Source organism: Condylura cristata, unplaced genomic scaffold (genome assembly GCF_000260355.1).
Source record: "Condylura cristata isolate star-nosed mole 26May11 unplaced genomic scaffold, ConCri1.0 scaffold00018, whole genome shotgun sequence".
Classification (NCBI taxonomy): Eukaryota; Metazoa; Chordata; class Mammalia; order Eulipotyphla; family Talpidae; genus Condylura; species Condylura cristata.
The window spans coordinates 39588173-39603909 of NW_004567119.1; the positions used below are offsets into that span (position 1 = coordinate 39588173).

Here is a 15737-nt window from a genome sequence, read left to right on the forward strand (position 1 = left end):
GTCTGTCCCCTTCAGTCCAGTGGCATCGTTTCTGCTGCGATGGTTGTTGAGATCCATAAGTCACAACCTAATCTCATCAGCAAACCCTTGTTTAGCCACGCCATTAACATTTCCTACAGACCACATTTTGCAGTGTAAAAAGACCAAGAATTTCCTAAGGTCTGTATTAGGCTCATGCCTATTAATACAATTAAAGTTTGGTTTAACATTGGTTTAACATTAAAGTTTGGTCTCATTGGTCAGAGTGTTTTGGAGGAGGCAGTTGGAAGAATTTGCCTGAAATATTTTAATTTTTTGTCTCCTCATTTTAGGGTAACATTTTAAAGGCGGTTTCTGTGATTGAGCTGTCTTTGGAAGATTAAATCCATTGCAAGAGGACTTGGAGCTGGTCCTCCCCTGGAGGACGCAGTGGCTTGTTTTCCAGAAGCCAGCCAATCTAAGGACTAGCCCAACATGCCTAACCAAGGAGAAGACTGCTATTTCTTTTTCTATTCTACATGCACTAAAGTAAGAATTGGTATCTCTAAATCAGTTCTGAGTTCCCTAATGACAAGGGGGTTTGATTTTCTTAGTATATTAAATTATTTTTATATTTTGTTTCATTGTTAATTATCTGCTGTCAATTTTTTTTTTAGTAAATGATAGCATTCTTAGAATTTATATTCTTTTCTCTTCATTTTGTAGTCTACAAAAATGAAAAAGGTTCATAGCATACAGTCATTGCTCAGTGTTTTCTAGTTTATAATTAGGGTACCTTTGGAATTAGGGACGTTTAGCCTATGATTTGCTAACTTTGATTTCATTTACTATGTATTAAGTGATTTGTACTTATAGCAACTTGTAGATTGTATTTGACCTTTTCAGATTTTTTGCTGAGTAGAAAGCCATCTCTAAAATATGCTTTTCCAGCTCTTTTGCTTTTCTCAAAACATCCTGTTTTTCTTCTTGAGTCTTCTGCAGCTCCATTTTATTCTGTTGGCTCTTTTCTCTTGTTCTTTTATTGCTGATTCTGTAAGTATATATATATTGTTATACTTTTTCTTTAATGATAGTTAAAAATGAGCAGATTTAAGTGTAGCAAAATTTATAAAAGAGAAACATTTTGTTTCACATAATACTGCACTATACATAATGAGTATAGTAAAGCGTGGAGTTACACTTTAGATCCTAATCTATTCACTTCTGATTTTCTGCCAAAAATTGCTTAAACAAATGGGGATATATGAAATAGTTTTGCAGATGAACTATAAAATATATCTTTGAAGAGTACTTAATACTCTCATTTGTCTTTTTCAACCTTATCTCTCAGATTGTGTGACTCATGTTGTCATAGGAGATGAGGCTAATATCAAGAACTGGAAAATTATACCTTTGTTGACCTCAGAGTGTTCTTGTCATCCCGCCTTGTTTTCTACCTTGCCTGTCTCGCCTTCTCTTCTGTGTTTGTCTAGATGCCAGAAATTCTTATGATGCACATTTTACCTGAGATCTATTTTGGTACCACAGTTGTTTTCTTTATTATTCTCTTTGTTTACAGGGTGACAGCTGTCCATTCCGTCACTGTGAAGCTGCACTAGGAAATGAAACTGTTTGCACATTATGGCAAGAAGGGCGCTGTTTTCGACAGGTGTGCAGGTTTCGGCACATGGAGATTGACGTAAGTTTCCAGCTTGTCTTGAACTATTGCTTTTAGTTGTCTTGACTCTAGTGTCAGCCAGTCTATAATAACTACTCAGTCTTTCTTTGTGTTTCATTGTCCTTAGTGTAGTTATGTTACAGGGCAGGGAGAGGGGCACCACTGAACCCCCAAACCTGCCCGCTCTAGATAGGTTCTGCCATCCACTGCATCAAGACAAAATATGTAAGATTTTAATGAAAAGGAACTTTAATACAGTGAATACAGAAGACAAAGAATGTAATTTCTAAATCAAACACCTGAAGTTACCCATCCCCTTGTGGGCAGAAGTCAACCCAAAAGGGATTGGCCCAAAGCCGGGCCTGAAAGCCGCCACAAGACTAAAGCACCTTCTAGCGGGGACCCATAGAAAGGGGTCAGACATGGCCAGACAAGTCTGGGAGGAAAAGAGCAACATCGAAATCAATATAAACACGGCCATAGTCACCTCCCCACGGGTCTCTCACCCACATCTCTTTCACCCTGTCCAGGGCCAAGAAATAAACACGGCTCCTTCACATGTCTTCCTTTGCTCCACATGGCTCCCTCAGGCCTCCTCCTGGCTCTCCATCCTGCTTCCTTCCTCCTCAGATTCCTTCTCCCCTCTCCTCTTCTCCACCCTCCTTCTGGATGGGGCAGGGAACCTGGAACTTCCCCTTTTCCTGGGGACCACCCGCGCACCGTGTTACAGTTACAGGCCAGTCATTTTGTAGAATTCGTTCCTTGTTTTGGGTTTGTTGGGTAGGTCCTCTATCAAATTCAGGTTGTGTATCAGATGACATCATTTTAATAATTTCATTCCAGGTAATGTTGACTTTGATTATCTTATTAAAGCAGTATTTCTTCAATCTGCAATAAAGCACATCGCTTCATTGTAAAGTTGTTTTGTTTTTGTGATAAACATTTTGTGGAGAGATGGTTTGAGACCCTGTAATTATCCCATTTCACATCACATTTTAAATTTCCTCCAGTCAGTTACTTGTGTTTGTGTGAAGTCATGGTTTCCTATTTTATTCACCGTCATTTTTTATTCTCAAATTGAGCCAGATTTGACTATAAAAGCCCTTCAGGCTGACTTTTGTGTCCTTTTGATATTTCCCTCACTCTTTAAGGGCTTCTTTGCTTTCTGTGCCAACAACACTTTTCAGGATCATCCGTACTTCTCCTCCAACCTTGGGATTCCCCCATTTCTCCAGGGAACTATGGTTCCTTGAGAAGAATGAAAAATGGAAGTAAGATTGCTTTTGAAGAGTCAGTATTTCCAGGCCCACAGTAAACCCGACATGGGCGTACACATGTAACTTCATTACTTTTTTCACTATGTCTTTGTATTGAAAATCATCTGTTTACATAGATGGCCTCAAGTTCACAACAAACAAGGTTTACTCTGGGCTTCTCCTTTTTCACACCTGTAACTCTTATCCAAAGTGAGAAATTTTATTCCCCTTGTCCTTAATAGGACTATTTGATCATTTCCCCTATTTCTGTAAGCCAGTGTTAGTTACATCACAGCCTCTTTTCTCCTTCGTAGGCTCCAAAATCCGAGACCTCTCTCACTTTGTTTCAGTTCTAATACTGTGCCAGACCTCCTGCCTTGCTCTACCTTGAGAACCCCTTCCTCACCCTGTTTGAACCACAGCAACCTACTTTGAACCCTTCTTTCCCTTTTGGGTTCTCTTTTCACACTGTGCATTCTGGTAACTGCTGTTGGGCAGCCTTCCCTTGTAATTTCTTTACTCTCCACACCCTGCTTATTTTCTGACTCTGGACCAGGTCCCACCCAAGAAGACCCTACCTTCCTCACTCCACTTATTCTTTCATGACCATCCTAGGCTGGCTTTTCAAGGGGATCTAACGTTCACCCTCCTTTGGGATTACTTCTGCAGAGAAATCTTGTTCCCCCTGCTCAGACTCCAGCCCTCTGCCAGGCCTTTCTGTAAATGTCCCCCTAATCCTTTGAAGGGTTCAGACTCTGTATGGCAGTTGAATCTTGTCACGTGAACACCTTTATTCAGTCAGGTTCCACCACCCTCCTCTAGGCCATGTATCCTTCCCTCTACCAGCACAAATGCTTGCTTCTCTCAGCCTCACCTAAGGAATTTGGACTGCATTGTTTGAGAAGGGATGTGGAAAGAAAAAGTGTGAGAAAAAGTGAGGTATATGTGTGCTTGGGGTAGTCAGATAGCCACTTAATGTGGTTTCAGATGTGTGATCTCAATTACATTCTGTGCCACCTGCTTCTAAGTAGCAGAGCGTGCTCTAAAGTTAAGAGAATCACTGCAACTTTTGAAAACTCATGTTGTTACATGTTGCTGGCAGAGTATAAATTGGCCTAATGCCAGTGGAAGATATGTCAGGGTCTCTTAACATCTCCACTTAGAGATGGGATTCAGGACTCGGCACTCAGTTGTATTTATGGCTCGGGTTTATTGCAGTGATAATAGTAAGGATATACTGATCATAAGAGAAAAAGACACAGGCAGAGTCCGGAGAAATAATACAGGTGCAATTTTCTTTATGCCCTATTCCTTTAATGCAGGGCCATACAACAAATTCTTCTGTCAACAAGAACATGTGTGGGTTGATTCTGCCCGGGGAAGCCCACTAGAGTCTTGAGTGTCCAAGGTTTTTAATGAAGCCAGTTACATGGGCATCCTCTACTTAACATATACCAAGATTTCAGACTCCCTAGGAGGATAGCAGGCATTCAGCATAAATTGTGTGCTTTGCACAGTTATAAGTTGAGTAACCTTCCTAGAGCCAAGTTTCCACATGTCAGACAGGTGCCAAGTTTGTAAGGAGAGCAGTGTGTTAGGCCTGCTACGTTAACTCTTTTCTATACAAAGCCTTATTTGGGTACATTTTCAAGACTGCTAAATCCTTATATATATATATAACTATTTCATCTGTACTCATGTGCAAAATAAGAAATATGCAGTCCTACCTGTGGCATAATTGGTAATAATAAATTATCAGCTCTCCTAACCTTTGTTTAAAATAAGTTTTACTGAGGCCTTCCTCAGGGGTTAAAGACTGAACTGTCAAGCTACTGCCAGCTACTGCAGCACAAGATGTATCCCTGGTCAGCCAGGGAGCTGACCCACATGGTACAGCAGACCTCTTCTGTTTCATCTGCTGTACCCTCAGCAGTGTATTTCAGTACATCTGCCTGTTCTGCTCTCTGGTGAATCCTCTCACGCATAAACACACACATACATACCCTGTGACACCACCCCACCCCCCACCCCCTGCATCTCTGACCTGCAATGCCGTTCTTGTATGCATAAATAAATAAATCTAAAAAATAAATCTTACTGTCTTCATACAGTGGAGTACTGGGAACTATTAACAGAAACTTTAAAAGGAAAAAACTTATCAATAAGGAACGATCAGGATCTGTCACAGAATAATGTGTGTGATATGCTACCATTTATATTAAAAATGAGAGGTAAAGTACATTTGTTTAACTCGCCACGCACAGTTTAAAAATACCTGGAACTATAAAGGGGAAACTTAAACAGTGGCTCCTGAGGTTTGGGGGTAGCAGTGGAAAATAGCCTCTTATACTGCATTCCCCTTCCAGATGAAGTCTTTTTTTTTTTTTAATGTATTTATGTATTCAGAATTGGAGTACAGGCCAGAAGTGCAGTGGCAGTGAGGGGATTCACCAGAGGCAGAGTGGGGAGTAGAATAGGCAGATGTACTGAAACACACTGCTGAGGGGAGCAACGGGCAGATCAGGAGAGGTCTGCCCCATCATGTGGGTCACCTTCCTTGCTGGACTGAATGGCTGCCCATAGCTTCATACTGCTGTGCTTTAACTGGTTGTGCCATCAGGGAGGGCCCTGTAGTCACTTCATTACTCATATTTGCAAATTTGTATATTCACCAAAATTTATTGTGACTCTCTAAGCAATACTTGGCTGCTTTCATTGTCATTTGCAAATATGAAAAGTTTGAGTTGCTTAAATGGCCTGACATACACTCTTACTCTCAGCTGAGGTCAAACAAAGTGAATTGCCTTACACTGTAAACAAGGGTCCTTTCCAAAGTCTATTAAGTAATATTTTGTGGATATTTTCGTGCTTTTTTTTCTTTTTTGGTTATTTGCTGTTTAAACTGGCTAGCAAACATAATGCTAAAGCACTGTGTAGTCTAATTGAGCGCAAGAAAGCTCTTAGATTCCTTCTTGGGAAAATGTTACAATGAGTGTGAGTTCAGCTGTAAGTTACTGTGCTGTTGTGCATGAGTTCAGTGTTAACTAATCAACCTCTATAAATAAAGTCAGATACACATAAAGCAGTATTCTGTGTGCTCAAAGAAAATGTGACCAGAAGCTTGCAGGAATCTAACTTTATTTCCCTTACCAGTGGCTTAGTGTCTGCTAACTTGGTGTTTGTGGTAACCTTACAGACCATAAATACTGCAAGATCCCAAAGTAGGACATTGCCAACGCTCATTCTTGCCCTTTCATCCTTTCATTGTCACGAATCACACCCCCACAGCTAATCCCCATCCTGACTACTCTGCCGTAGAGACGATTTGCCCATCTTTGTCTAGAAGCAGGTGGTCAGAGCACACACTCTTATATCTGGTTTCTTTATATGTGTGCTTAAGTGTTAACAGTTTATTCCTTCTCACTACTGGATAGCACTTTATTGTATGCATATACAAAATAAGATAGATTGTAACCCACGGGGATTACAATTGAGATAAAAAAATGTACAAAATGATGTAAAAATAAACTAATATATTTTTTTTAAAAAAACTATTAAAAAATATATTGTAAAAGATAGATTCCTTTCTCGTGTTGTACATCTGGGTTGTTTCTAGTTAGCATTATTAAAAATAGTATTGGTAAACATTGTTTTTATAGACAGACACATTGTCTAGATACACATAATAAAAACAGGTATATATTTTCTGTTGGACTTAGATCCTGTGATCCGCAGTTTATTCTAGATGTGCAGATTTTTCTTATTTCCTTCATGAAAGTGAAGTTGTTTGGGAAGAAAAATATAATCCCTAATGCTTTACTTTGAGGAGACAATGAGTAGGAAAATTTTGATCTAAGCTGCAAATAATAACAGCAGTTTATTTGATTATATGGCAAGAACCTTGTGTACATTATTTGTTTTAATCATCATCAGAAACATATTGGTAGCTATAGTTATGCCCGTCTTGTAGTTGAGACAGGCATTAAATTGTTCAACATTACATAGACAGTAAGTAGCATAATAAAGATTCAAACCTTGTAACCTTTGAGTCCGTAATTATTATACTATACTATATTATCCTGTTTATCTAAATTGAACGTAGATATCTATTTGCTTCAGTTTTTTTTTTTTAAGATTTACTCATGTGTAAAGAACTGGTGTACAGGCCAGAGGTGCTGGGGCGGCAAGAGGATTCACCAGAGACAGAGTGGGGAGCAGAACAGGTGAGATCAACAAAGTACACTGCTGAGGGGAGCAGCAGGAGAAACAGGAGAGGTCTGCCTTGCCACGTGGATCACCTCCAGGGTTGGGGATCGAACTTGCACTGAAGCGGCTGCAGCTAGCTTGCAGTACTGCACCCTAACCCATTGCACCACCAGGTTTTTAAGGCCTGTATGAATTTTGTCCAGAAAATAAATGACCAAATTAATGTAGGTCACTCTTGATCTTTTGATTTCTGTTACAGAAAAAACGCAGTGAGATTCCTTGTTACTGGGAAAATCAACCGATGGGGTGTCAAAAGCTAAACTGTGCTTTCCATCACAACAAAGGGCGTTATGTTGAAGGACTTTTCCTACCTCCAAGCAAAAGTAAGCTCTACTTAATTAATACCTACTCTGCATAGTGAACAACGTAGACTTATGTATATCACCTTCGTTTAGTCTTGGGAAAAAGCAGAATTACTTCCATCATGCCATCATAGTATAAAGCCAACCCCACTCACTTGCTTTTTCCTATAGCCAAATTTGTGCTTTTGCATTTAAGACAGACCTAGAGGACCTAAAAGATGTACCATTCAGCTTTTTACAAGAAAAGGCTGTCAGCCCCACTCTAAGGCCATCTTGTAAAGTAAAACTCACTCCACCGAAAACTAGTATTTATTTTCAAGGTCCCTTTGAAAATAGGGACTTTCCTAGTGCAGTTTTTCATTTAAAAGTGATTAAAATTTGATGGCTACATATTTTCATGTTGAAGACACAAAAGTGATCTCATTCTTTTCTGGTTTAGTTCCAAAGTGTTATCTACTCTTTTTAAAGCATAAGTAGCATTTTGCTAAGTAAAAGGCCTAGAATTTCAACATTAAATTTGAATGCCAAGGATTTGCATTTACTATGCATTTAGCTTCCTAGATTATGATTTGAGTGCCCATGTTGAGTATGCTCACACATGGTGAGGAATTATTAACAAAAAGCCGCATTTTTCACTGCCTGTGAATTTAGAACCTAATGGAGAAATTAGATAAAAGCACATAAATGCTAGTAAGGGAAATGCACCCTATCTACAGGTGATAGGAGATTTTTGAACTGGAACTGTGTTTTCTGTTTTTAACATCAACTAATTTTGTATGTCTAGCTGTGTTGCCCACTGTGCCTGAGTCACCAGAAGAGGAAGTGAAGGCCAGCCAGCTCACAGTTCAACAGAACAAACTGTCTGTCCAGTCCAACCCCTCCCCTCAGCTGCGAAGTGTTATGAAAGTGGAAAGTTCAGAAAATGTTCCTAGCCCCACGCATCCTCCAGTTGTAATCAACGCTGCAGATGATGATGAAGATGATGATGGTAAGTTTAGCCCTTTTAAGGCAAATAAAGGGTCACAGATAGTGAACTAGACAGAATCAGAATTAAAGCATGTTTTTAATTGTAAATTTGCTTTACATATTGACATGTAGATCAGTTTTCTGAGGAAGGTGATGAAGCCAAAGCACCCCTCCTGCAGCCACCTCCTGACGTTCATAATGGGTTGCGAGTAGCTTCTGCCCGGAAACCTGGGGTCAACTTAAAGCAAGGTAAGAAGAGACTGTTGATGCTAATTCCCACTCATAAATCTTCTGCACTATTAAATGTGTCTAAATTTTATATTTCCCAAGATGGCCATCCCAAGAAAAAAGTCAGGACTTTCCTAACCTTTCACCAGAGGTCAAGCAGTTCTCTTCTGCTGATTATATTTATTAGCAAAGATTCAGAAGTATTTGTGTGTATTTAAATGGAAGAGCAGCTCCATTTTAATGGGCAAAAGAATTCAAGGGATTTGAAAACATGCTTTAAAAATCAGTCCTAACTATGACTAAAAAAATAATTTTCTCTCTTATACTGCTGATACATGCTGTCGATTCCCCCCCGTTCTAAATTTGTTGTGAAATAAGACATCCTAGTGCAATTGTAATTAGTGCTGCAGATGATGGTAAATTTTAGCTCTTTGAGGCAAATAAACGGACACAGATACTTTCACAGAAATAAACATGTGGATTGCTAACTAACCCCATACACGTTTCAGATAAAAGTATAAAGCAAATTTATGATTTGCCCATAGAAGATGGGGTTTCTATGTTCCAGCCTATTTTTTTCTCCACCTGGGTATTTGTACCTTTGAAATGATAAGAATGTGGAAAGCCTTTTAGAGGTAACACAAAACTTAGATTTATAACCATTCATGACATAACTGTAATCATTCTGTAGGTAACAACTACATTGTTGTCTTCAACAGTCCGATCTACTGAAACTTATTTTTCCCCTGCCACCCTGTGTTTCGCCTTGTACCTTTCTATTTCCCCCACTCTGTTAACTTCAGAAACCTCAGGATATTTATTGATGTCCTTTGGTTTTACGTTATCGAGTTGTCTGCTCTGAAAATGGATTTTTTCTTGTTCTGACTTTGCTACAAATAATTCTGTAAGTCCTTCCATTTTGTTGAAAATGGCTGTTTCGTCCTTTTTTATGGTGGCTTAGTAGTACTCTGCAGTGTGGCTAGACACCTCTTCTTGACCTAGTGGGCCGTTGATGGACATCCGGGCTGCTTCCGTGCCCCCACTCTTGTACCTAATGCTGCTGTGAACATTGGCGCATATCTATATAGGTTTTGTGTTGGTGGTTTCACATTCTTTGGATATATGCCCAAGTTGTATAGTGTTTCCATTTTTAATTTTTTAAGGTAGATCTTTTCTACATCAGCTCACCACTTTACGTTCTGGCCAGCAGTATAATAGGGCTCCTCTTTTCCGCATCCTCTCCAGCCCTTGTTGGAAGTCTTTTTAATATATGCCATTCTCACACAAGTGAATGGTATCGCCTTGTGTTTTTAATCAGCATCTCTTTATTAGAAACAAATCTAAACATTTTTCCTATGTCTTTTGGCCTTCTAAATGTCATCTTTGAGGAATTTTCTATCCATAGCCAATGCCCATTTTGAGGATTATTTTGTTGTTAAATGAGTTTTTTTTTAATAGCTCTACTATTAATAACTTACCATCTACATATTTTATAAATATTTCGTCCCATTCAATAGGATTTCGTTTTAATTGTCGTGTATTTACTATGTAAAAGCTTTTTAACTTGAGGTAATCCCAATTTTGTTTTGATTTCTCTCATTATATAAGGATTGAGTCATCAAAAATACCTTTATTGTTGACTTCATGAAATGTATCGCTAGTGTTTTTTTCTATTGTTGCAGGTCTTTATCTAAATCTTTTAATCATTTGGAGTTTATTTTTGTGAGTGGGGTTAAGGGTGATCCAACTTCATTCTTTTATGTGCTGCTTTCCAATTTTCCTAGCACCATTTCCTAAAGAGACCATCCTTCCCCACTTTACGGTCCTAGCTGCTTCATCATATGTACATGCTATGTACATGAATTTATTTCTGGGCTTTCCGTTCTGTTCCTTTGGCCCATTTATCTGCTCTTTTGCTAATACCATATTTTTTTGGTACTGTTGCTTTATAGTGAAGTTTGACGTCAGTAACATGATATCTCCATTTCTATCTTTTTTATCTTAAGGTTGTTTTTGCAATTTGAACCCTTTTGTGTGAATTTCAGTATCTTTTGTTCAGCTTCTTTTAAAATATTGCCAGTATTTTGATGGATTGTTTTAAATTTATACATAATTTTAGGCAGGATGGCCATCTTGGTTATCTTGATTCTCCCCATCTATGTATATCCTGACTCCTTATGTCTCGCTGACTTCTTAACAACACCCTGGAACTCTCATTGCATAGGTCTTTTTACCTCCCTCTGTTACATCTGTTCTGAGGTCGGTAACTATTTTTGAAGCAATTATAGTTGGAGTTAGTTTTATTGATTCTTTTGTGTTCATTGTCTATAAAATGGCTGTGGATTTTTGTATATTGATTTGTAACCTGCCACGATGTTGCATTCACTTGTTGTTTTCTAAACTTTCCAATGGAGTCTGAAAGATTATATATATTCTGTATATTCTTTGTTTTTTCTATACGTACATGAAGTGTACATACATATATACATATGTACATATATACATATCACTATATAGATTTCACTTCTTTTCTGATTTGGATTCTTTATATTTACTGTGTTTTATAGCACTATCCAAAACTTAGTACTAAGTTAAATACAAGTGGTGACACAGGGCATCCTTGTTTTGTTTCTGATTGTATAAGGTACTCTCAGTTTTTCACCATTAAGTGTCGTATTGGCCCTTAGTTTGTGATACATGGCCTTTATTATATTGAGATAGGTTCCTTCTCTTCCCATCTTATTGAAAAGCTTTTATCTTAAATGGATTTTGAATCTTATGAAATGCTTTCTCTTCATCTGTTGATATTACACTTTACTTTTATTAACATATGAGGTGTTATATTGGTTTTAGTATATTAAACCATCTTTGGAGCCCATAATCCTGGTGATACACTGTTGAATTGCATTTTCTAGTGTTTTGTTAAAGATTTTGTTTTCATGCTCATCAGGGATATTGATCTGTAATTTTTTTGTTGATATTCAGGCAGTGTTGGCATCATAAGAAATATTAGGGAGCATTTCCTCCTTTTGGTTTTGGGGTTTTATTTTGTTTTGTTTCTGCAGGTTTATAACTTTCTTACCATGAGCGATTAGATCTCATCCATACTATTTGTAGATTTTTTAAAAGTTGTGCCAGGTGCGTACATAACCAGTGCATACAGCTTGTTTGGTGAATCTTCATCCTCATTACGTTTCCTAGACAGCTGCGCAAGGATAGGTCAGGCGCGCTCCTTATTCCTTTGGCCTAGCTTTGTTGAGCCTGTTGTCAGAGCGCATGTCTGGAGTGCCCACCGCCTTCATGCAGCTTTTCAGATTCTGGTTGCTCAAGCAGCACGCCTCTTGAAACCCACTCCATGGACACGCTGGTGAATGTTGGTGGTACATTGTCCGCTAACTGGCTCCTGCCTTCAGCTCCTCTTTTGTCATATTGCAGTTCTGCTTGGTGGGGCTCCTCAGGATTTTTGCTCTGGCATTTGTGATGGGATCTTCCTCCTTTTTAATTTCTTTTTTTGTTTTAAGATGTATTTACTTATGCATGCAAGAGCTGAGCGAGGTGTGGGGTGTGAGAAGATTCACCAGAGATAGAATGGAAAGAACAGGCCGTTTGACTAAAGTACATTGCTGAGGGGAGCAGGAGGAGAGTGGGACAGGAGATGCCTGTCACACCATGTGGGTCACTTCACAGTCACTGTGACTAGCTTCATAGTGCTGTGCTTTAACCAGTCACACCACCAGGAAGGGCTTAATTTTTAATTTCTTATGGGCTGTAATAGGGGTATATATTTCAGAATGTTGTCTTTCTACCTATTGAAGTAATTGGAGGACTTGTACTGTTGAGTAAGGTAGCAGGTATCCCAAAGGTTCATCTCCAGCAAACTCAGGAATGGGAATGACCTGTTGTGCTCTGGGTGCCAGAAGGGTATGGTGGGGATCCAGGTAGGAAGTTATCCCTTCCCCTGGGCCAGCTCTAACAATCTACGTTGTTTTTGAGTACTAGATGCAGCTCCGGGCATGGATTGTAATTGATATGGAGTCACAGTAAAGTTGTTTTGATTCCTCCTCTTACACAGAACCTTCACTTGGAGTGTTTTCTCCTTTTATTGTTCCATTGTTCCTTTGTTTTGGTTTTGGCCCTGGGATGGAGGGTGACCAGTATTTTGAATAACACAGCCTCTAATCTCTGCTTGGAGTAGTAGCCTCTTCTGTGAGGAGACCCAGCTGACCTGACTTGTGCCCAGTCCCCCACCCCTGGTTTCAGGCTCTGCTGTTCTGTGTTGAGAGTTTCAGGCTCAAACCAGTAATCATTGCTCTGTTCCTCACCTCTGCAGCTCGTGAACAGAGCACTCATTCCTGGGTGCCAAATCATACCCCCTTACTTCAGTGCAGTGTGATGTCTCAGGATCCCCAGCACTGGCGTTGAGTTCTAGCTGGCAACAGTAGGGGCTCTGCATGGGCCTACTCTCCTTTGTGTGGCTCGTTCTGCCCTGGATCTCGGTGAACAAGGCTTTTCCTCCCCTTTTCCTCTGGACTGCTTGTCCTAGCGCATGATGTGGCCATCTGTTTTCCCTCGGTGGGGCCGTGGCTTTGTCTTACTGCAGTCTGGTTGTGAGTGTCTGGAGGAGGTGAACCTGATGTCTCCATCCTGCCCCATCTAGCCCGGGCTGTGTCAGCTCGCAGTCGCCGCCAGCTCTCCATGCCCTCACTTTATGTCTACATGCTTATTACTGTGTACCTTCTCAAGTCAGAGAAGGTTTGCGCGCCTGCTATGTATAAATAAAACAGGTTTGAAAAGGTATTCCTCATGTCATTTCTGTTTGCTCTTGTCAGGTGAATGTTTGAATTTTGGAATAAAAACTCTTGAGGAAATTAAGTCAAAGAAAATGAAGGAAAAATCCAAGAAGCAAGGTGGTAAGTGTTTGAGAGTTTTCACACAGATGGCTAAATATTGCTAGGGAACAAGTATACCTCAGATAGTGACACTTGACAGCGGGGCAAATGAGCAATAGATTTTGACCTCTTATTGCTTGTTGGAAATAAAACACGTATATTTACGTCATGGTTGCCTTGTAAATTCATTGAAACTGTCTTTCAACGGTTTCGATTATTCAGAATTTGACATAGGACAATAAGGAACCTAAATAAAAACTTTTTAAAAAATATTGAAGTGTAATTGACAAACAAAAATTTAGCTTGAAAACTATAACACAAGAATAGCATATAAACATAAGAAACAAGGAAAAACTGTTTTGTAGTGTGTGAATTCTTGCTGCTAAGATTTCCTTCTGGAGTTTGCCTCAGAGTGTTGATACATCACTTTTAGATCTGAAAATGTAGTATTTAAAAAGAAAGAATGGGTGGTTCTAAGACACCTTGTGAAAACTTACTCTGTTGGAACCTTAGCATTGTGATGTGCATGTGATTAAATACAGATGGAAAGGTTGAATTACTCTTGGTTAACCTTAGAACATCATCATTATTGGCAAATAAACATAGATTATGCACCTGAATCTCTCAAAACAATTTTATTTTCACCTCGTGCCCAAGGCAGAAATGAAATAGGGGTTATTTCCTGTTCCCACCACCACTTACCATACCCTTCTCTGCAGGCAGGCAGGCAGACGCAGAAAGCCTGGTGGGCTTGTAGGCACCCAGTAATCATTAGGGAACTTAACTGGTGGCAAGAACAAAACTTCTTGGTAAATTATGTTGTTTGACTTCATTCAGAAGGTTCTTCAGGAGCTTCCAGTCTTTCACTCCAACCTCAGACCATTCCAGGTCCTGAAAAAGAGAATGTCCGGACTGTGGTGAGGACAGTAACTTTGTCCAACAAACAAGGTGAAGTATAGTTAGGGCCTACTCCCCTCTTTCTGGGGGAGCAAGATTCTTGGGTATATTTTTATCTTTGATGGATTTGCAGGGAGATTTTTAAGTATGTTGCTCAGATAAAAGAATGAAAAGCGAATAATTCATTGGGCTCTTGAATTTTTTTTTTTTTTTAAGATTTATTTATTTATACATACAGAACTGGGGAACAGGCCAGAGGTGCAGGGGCGGTGAAAGGATTCACCAGAGACAGTGGGAACCAGATCAGGCAGATCGATGATGCTGAGGGGAGCAACAGCGGGGGCTGGTCAGGAGAGGTCTGCCGCACCATGTGGGTCACCTCCGGAGCAGGAATCGAACTCATGTTGAAGTGACTTTAGCTTCTTAGTGCTGTGCTTCAACTCGCTGCGCCACCAGGAAGGGCCTGGACTACTTGAATTCAAGTAGCTCTTACGTTTGTGTTACCTGACTTTTACAATACTAATATATCTATTAAATTTATTGACCACTCATTTTTATTACCTAATAAAATAATACAATAAGCACTTTAAGTTACAGTGAAATGGAAAAGTCTTTTCCTTAATACTTTAAAATCTAATGAAGTATATGATATGTTGTTATAGTATTTAGATATATCTATATTCAAATATCAGAGAGAGGAAAAAGAGCTCACTTCCTGTTAGGCAAAAGCATAGTTTAGATTTTATACCTGTTAGTTAGAATGTAACTTTTCTCAAATACTTTGCTAATGTAACTAGGATTTTATTACTGCTTTTCTTTAGATTGCATTTGTTTATTTAAATTACTATTTAATAGTTGGATGATTTTTTTTTTTTTAATGTAGTAGTCTTAAGATTGGATATGATTGGGCCCTCCCTGGTAGCGCAGGGGGTTAAGTCTTGGCACTATGAAGCTATCCGCAGCCACTGAAGCAGAAATTCTATCCCCGGCCGGGGAAGTGACCCAAATGGCACTACAGACCATGGCACTTTATTACCCACTCACCCCCGCAGCTGTGTTATTTCAATCAATCTGCCTGTTCTGCTCCCCACTCTGTCTCTGTTAAATCCTCTCTTACCCACTTCTGACCTGTATCCCAATTCTTGTATGCATAAATAAATACACCTTTTTTAAAAACACTAGAGGGACCTCCTGGGTGGCACATTGGGTTAAAGCACAGCACTATGAAGCTATCACAGCCACTGCAGTAAGAGTTCAATCCCCAGCCAGGGCTGTGGCCCACATGGTGTGGCAGACC

The 15737-nt window shown here is 39.4% G+C and overlaps 1 protein-coding gene across 5 annotated transcripts in view; it reads left to right on the top strand.

Moving 5' to 3' along the window:
* ZC3H11A (zinc finger CCCH-type containing 11A) overlaps positions 1-15737 on the top strand; it is a 43095-nt gene that overhangs the window by 13199 nt on the left and 14159 nt on the right. For all 5 annotated transcript variants that reach the window (XM_004685530.1, XM_012726917.1, XM_012726916.1 and 2 more), the window contains 7 exons: positions 312-507; positions 1538-1657; positions 7358-7481; positions 8245-8448; positions 8559-8675; positions 13484-13564; positions 14381-14491. In XM_004685530.1, coding sequence (XP_004685587.1) covers positions 454-507; positions 1538-1657; positions 7358-7481; positions 8245-8448; positions 8559-8675; positions 13484-13564; positions 14381-14491 — 811 coding nt within the window. In that variant the 5' untranslated portion in view covers positions 312-453. The remainder of the gene's footprint in view (positions 1-311; positions 508-1537; positions 1658-7357; positions 7482-8244; positions 8449-8558; positions 8676-13483; positions 13565-14380; positions 14492-15737) is intronic.